The following is a 6000-nucleotide window of genomic DNA, read 5'->3' as shown; positions in this document are numbered from 1 at the left end:
TCCTGCTCCTGGCCTGGACAGGCTCTGAATGCCTTCTACTCCCCCAACAGCTGCCTGTCAGGCATAATCTGCTCCCGCCCAAGTGGAGCCCTCACAGTTGAAGCCCCTGGCTCCCGTCCTCACCCAGGTAGCGGCCTCCGGGCTTGATGACGATGGTACTCCGACTCCGTGTCTCCTCCTCAGCTTGTGCCATGCTCTGCCGTGCCTTCTGGTAGGAGTCATCGGTGGCGCACACTGTGATTTTGTCCTGGATGCTACCCAAGCAGTCCAGGTGTATATCCCCATGGCTGCAAGACAAGGGGCCAGGAGCTAAGATGAACACCTGGGAGACGGAGATATGGTCTTGGGCCCAAGCCCCCCAGCCCCCACCAGGAAACAGGGCTCAGCACTGATGTATGGTTTCCACAGGGCACATCTTTACCCAGAAGAAACAAGGGGTCCAAGGCCCCTGGGCCAGAGACACAATGCAAGTACCTACACCCTGGACACAATGAAAGCAGCCAGAGGGGCTCAGTCGAGGTATGGGGGCACTGGGAGAAGGAGGCACGGGGCCAAAAGCGGTGGGCAAACACCTGCATAGGAGGGTGGGGCCCAGGGGGAGGCTGGAGAGGCAGGGCAGTCCCTCTTGGCCTCACCTGGATAAGTACTGCTGGATACAGTCGAAACTGCCCTGGGGGCTGTCACGGCCAATGTTGGAGAGGTAGAAGGAGAAGATCCGAGCCTCTGAGGGGTAGTCCGGCTGCGGGATGGAGATGTGCTGCACGGAGACAAGGGGGCATCACTGAGAGTCCAAAGCATGGAGGGGATCGTGGCACAGAACAGCCGCTGGACCCCAACTGTCCACCTCTGCTTTAAACACCTCTGCTTTGGGCAGTGACAGGACCCTAGGCCGTTCCCCCACACCTGTCCCCAGTAATGCCAGGGTCCTCTGTTCCCATGTAAGAGGGAAGGGTGATGGCATCACAGTCTGAGAAGTACAGAGCGGGGAACATACACGTGGAGGCAGGGACCGAACCCAGATCTGGGCGATGATTTAGTTTCCTCACCCACCAAAAAGGGCAGATCTGGCCAAGGACATCCTCAAAGGTAAAATGAGCCCTAGCTGGTTGCTCAGTGGTTAGAGCATTGGCCCACAGACTGCAGGGCCACTGGTCAAGGGCACATATCTTGATTGCAGACTCAATCCCTGGCCCCAGTCAAGGCACGTGCGGGAGGCAATCAATTAATGTGTCTCACATCGATGTTTCTCCCTCTCTCTCTCCCCTTCCCTCCGCTCTAAGTATCAATGGAAAAAATATCCTCAGGTGAGGATTAACAAAAAAAAGTGGCGGGGGAGAGAATGAGACAAGATAATGTCAACAGCCAGCAGGGCTCGCTGGGCAGCCAAGAAGCTTTGACCCTTGCCCCGCTTAGTGACCTCCTCTCCACCTCCTCCATGGGGATGCAAACTCCACCTGAGTGTCTGTCCACTGGCCTGTGGCTGTGAGCAAGGCTTCTGAGGGTCACCAGGGAGATGCAACCACAGCCGATGCACACCAAGCATGCAGCTGCCCAGAACATGGCAGGAAGCCTGCACACCAGTTGGCAAAATAAAAAGCAGTTTCTGGGGAAACTGGGCTGGACGTGGGTGGCTCCTCCTTCCTTGCCTATATCTGCTCAGGGGGCAGTGGCCACAGAGGGTGTCAGTCCCCATTGAACTGTCACCCCTGAGAGGAAGGGAGGGGAATCCGGCCTGAGTTCTAAGGTACTGGTGGCCCTGGGTAGCTCCCACCCTACCTAACCCGCCCCCCAGCTCATGCAGCCGTGAGGCAGACTCGACCCCACTCATATAGGCAGGTGGGAAACGGAACTCCGCAACTATGCAGCCACAGCCGTGACAGGCACAGCCCACACTGGATCAAGACAGGGCAGACATCTGCCCAAGGACACGGGTGTAGGAAACCACTCATCACAGCTTCAGAATGTTCCCTGTAAGCAGCAGAGAGCTGACGGTGGGACCAGGCCATGTGCAGAGGCCCACTCACCACGCTGCAGATGCCCTACCCAAGCTTGAGCAGGGAGCAGCTACCGTGCTTCCCCCGTGCACTTCACTGTAACCCTTTCACGCTGTGTGGGCCTTTTACACTAGGCACATATGCCCACTTCCAAAATTTGTCCTGGAGTAGGAGAGGGCCCAGCACTGAGCTCAGAGGCCAGTCTGTGCAGGACAGTGGGTGACACAGGGCTTGAAATAATGCCCAGGAGAGCCTGGTCCTGGCTAGTGAACAGGTGCCGTGGCCAGTGTCCTCAGGATAGCTGGGGGTGGGAGGAGAGTGTGCTGGGAGCGGCACCACTGCTATGGCATCCTCTGGTTAATGGTTTGTTGCTGGTTAATAATTACCAATCTCTGGGAACCAGCAAGGAAACCATCCAACTGGGCACAAACGGCACAGGAATGTGCAGCTGTCTCTGTGCCAGGGAGCTAGGCATGTGTTCCAGGACATGGCCTGAAATGCAGCAGCCATGAATGTGCCCTCTGGACAGTCTCAGAGCTACCAGTTGGTCTGAGTATATGTAGTGGGTTTGGATGTGTCTGATGGCAGCACTGACACCAGGTTATGGGGGATGGGGACAAGTGTTTGTGTGACAGAAAAACAAGCAATAAACAATAAACATGCTTCTCCCATTTCAGATGCCCTGAGTGCCTCTGAGGCCTGAGGCCTGCAGGGGGTGCTGGCTCCCCTGCGGCAGTTAGTGGGGTCCTGGCCAGAAGCCTTTCACCTCCTCTCTTTGAAATCTGTCCCAAGTCAGCCACTGCCCTCCCCCAGGTCACTATATGCGGTGCAGGTGAGAGTTCTGGAGACAAATCAAGTCCCTAGTGGAGGTGGGAGCAGCATGGTGGGGGACAGCACTGGATATTCCTTCAGGCAAAAAGAGGAAAACAGGTGGATATGGGAGCCAAACACCACTGACCAGGTCCACTCTTGCCAAAAGGATTATCAGGAACCATCAGTTTTCTTCATCATTTTTTAATATTTTTTAAAAAATTCTTTATTGTTGAAAGTATTACATATGCCCTCTCTTTTTCCCCCATTGACCCCCTCCAGCCTGCCCCCACCTCCTACCCCAGGCCCTTTCCGCCCCATTGTCTGTATCTTCATCGTTTTCATTCCCAGGGAACCGTTCTGGGGAGAGTTACTGCTGTGGCTAAGCACGCCTTCTAGGAGCAAAGCAGCCCCTTTTGCTGGCCTGGCAGATACCCAGGGCCCTTTCTAAGCACCTTCTTCTCTTCCTTCTCCATGGGGCTCAAAAGAGCAATGCTCCGCCTTCAATGCCCCCTTTCCCCAGGCTCCTAAGGTCTCAACTGCCCAACTTTGGTGTACGATGTCTCCAGACTCATAAACCCCATTCTAGGGATATTTCTAAGATATTTCCAAACTATCCCTGGGACCAATAACACAGCAACAAGCACCTTGTGGCTCAATCTTGAGCTCATCCTAATAGACATGGTTCCTACACACATAAGACACCGGCCAAAGGTCTGTGACCAGCCCTATCAGACCTTGTTCTAGAAATTGCAGCTCATGTTCCCACCACATGAGCTGCAATTTCTAGAACAAGGTCTGATAGGGCTGGTCACAGACCTTTGTGGTGGTTTCCCACCACAGCCCAGGGAAACGCCAAGGACAAAACCCTACCTCTCCTTCTTCATTCAACGGAAGAGTTTTGGAGTGGGGCTGGCCAGGCTGGGGTGCTTTACCAGCTGCCAGGGGCTAACAACTCAGAATCGACCCCTTGACAGCAGAGGACCAGTGAGTTAGCTCAGTGCCCCTGAGAGCGCAGAGAACACAGATGTGAAAACGTACCCGAAAAATGGACAGGTGAGTATTTTGCTCCAGAAGACACAGTCCCGGAGGCCAGATACATTCAGGTGGGGCCTAGCCAACCAAGGAATGTGGTGAATGCTGCAGAGTGCACAGGGCGACCGTGGCCACCAGAGGGTGCTACAGGGCCAGTCTGGCAGCAAGCCCCAGCCTGGGCTGGAGGTGGTGGGGATGGGCCCAACAGCCACCCAGGAGGTACGTTGATGCTGTGACCCTATGCCAGCGGAACCACATTCATGTCTGAGGGGGGAGAGCACCAGGAGCCAAGAGTGAGCTCATCCTGTGCCACAGGGAGTACACTGGTTCTCCAAAAGCTACGTTAATTTACGTAAGACCCTCTAGGTCAAGCATGTCAAACTCACAGCCTGCCGCAAATTTGACATGCTTGCTCTAGGCCAGTGGTGGGCAAACTGCGGCTCTTTGGCCCCCAGGGTGTGGCTCTTCCACAAAATATCACGTGCGGGCACGCACGAACAGTGCGACTGAAACTTCGTGGTCCATGCACAGAAATCAGTATTTTGTGGAAGAGCCACACTCAAGGGGCCAAAGAGCCGCCCGCGTGTGGCTCGTGAGCCGCAGTTCGCCGACCACTGCTCTCGGCGAACAAGGTCCCTATCTTGTAGAGGCTGAGGGACAAAGGGGAAATTGGCCAAGGTCCCCGAGCTAAGGAGCCTACAGATAGGGTCTCAATCTTCAGTCTGTTAGCTTGATGGACCTCTGGGGAGTGGGTCCCTGAACACTGAAGCAGCCCATGTCCCTAAAGAGCCTGTTCCATCCAGCTCCACTGGCCTCCTGCTCCCCCATGCACACCCCACATCCTGTTCCATTTCCAACCTTGCAGATGCTGTGCACAGAGCAAAACCCCCTCCTTACTTCTCAGGAACATGTAGGCCCAGCTGTGCACATGCAATGGAGTGACCAGGAGAAGTGGGAGGAGAGAACCAAGGCACCCTACCTCCTCCCTGCCAGTCTGAGTGATTGTGCACATGCAGCCTGGCACCAGGCCAAGCCTTTCACACCTGGCTGGGGGGAGGGGGACATGTCCCATCAATGCCCAGGAGGAGGAGGAGGAGGTACAGATGTCACGGGGGCAGACCCAGTGCCTGACTCTATGCAGCAAGCTGGGGAAAAAACAACACACCCCACGTCACACAGACCATCCAGCCCTCACACAGGCTCCCACAGGGAAGAGCCTCCTGGTGAAAAATCATGGCCTGGACTGCCTGGAGCTGCAACACAGCGCCTCCACGCTGAAACCCTCTAGATCAGGGGTGGGCAAACTTTTTGACTCGAGGGCCACAATGGGTTCTTAAACTGGACTGGAGGGCCGGAACAAAAGCATGGATGGAGTATTTGTGTGAACTAATATAAATTCAAAGTAAACATCATTACATAAAAGGGGACGGTCTTTTTTTTTTTTTTTTTTTTTTTTTAGTTTTATTCATTTCAAACGGGCCGGATCCGGCCCGCGGGCCGTAGTTTGCCCACGGCTACTCTAGATACTCTGTGAAGCAAAAGAAAGCCAAGGAGGAAGAAAAAGTGGACAAAACATGATTCTAAAACTAAGGTGTTGAGATCCCACTTCTAGAATGGATGTGGCTCTCAGGCTTTCCGTAGGAATTAGGGGGACATAGGGCATGGCCCAGGAGAACCTCATGGAGCATCTGTGAGTAGTGGAAAGTGAACACTGACCTCAGTGGTCCCTTCTGTGCACAGGTCTCATCTTCCGAAAGGGGCTGAGGGACCAGGGCAGCCCCACCGACACCCCTGGAGAAATGTCTCAAGAAGAATAAAGGGAGGTGGCAAAAGGGTGACCACAAGACTCTGATGGGGCCAATGAAGGCACGGATGTCCTCAAGAAGCCACAGGGGATTGGGGGTTGTCTGGGCCTTTGGGTGTCTTGCCAACCTTCACTGGTTTCAATGTGTTGGTCAGTTTGTGTGTCCCTGGCCAGGCCGCAGCCCCAGTGACCCCCATAAGGGCTAATCTGGGTGTGTGTGGAGGTGGTCTGTAGGTATCCACGACCAGCTGACTCTAAATAAAGGAGAGGACCCGCAATGGTCTGGGTGGGCCTCTCCCAATCAGCTGAAGGTGTGAAGAGGGAGAGTGAGTCTCCCTGAGAAGGAAGAAGCCGTGC

General features: G+C 54.8%; 1 protein-coding gene across 1 annotated transcript in view; it reads right to left on the bottom strand.

The window, feature by feature from the left end:
• Positions 1 to 6000, bottom strand: part of ELL (elongation factor for RNA polymerase II) — a 62877-nt gene that overhangs the window by 20037 nt on the left and 36840 nt on the right. Inside the window, exons 3-4 of the mRNA XM_006778368.2 lie at positions 636 to 757; positions 124 to 287 (exon numbers count right to left, since the gene is read on the bottom strand). Of these exons, the coding sequence (XP_006778431.1) occupies positions 124 to 287; positions 636 to 757 (286 nt within the window). The remainder of the gene's footprint in view (positions 1 to 123; positions 288 to 635; positions 758 to 6000) is intronic.

The sequence above is a fragment of the Myotis davidii genome, unplaced genomic scaffold (assembly GCF_000327345.1).
Source record: "Myotis davidii unplaced genomic scaffold, ASM32734v1 scaffold448, whole genome shotgun sequence".
Taxonomy (NCBI): Eukaryota; Metazoa; Chordata; class Mammalia; order Chiroptera; family Vespertilionidae; genus Myotis; species Myotis davidii.
Note: the sequence above shows the minus strand (reverse complement) of the source record. Positions and strands in the feature narration are given on the sequence as shown.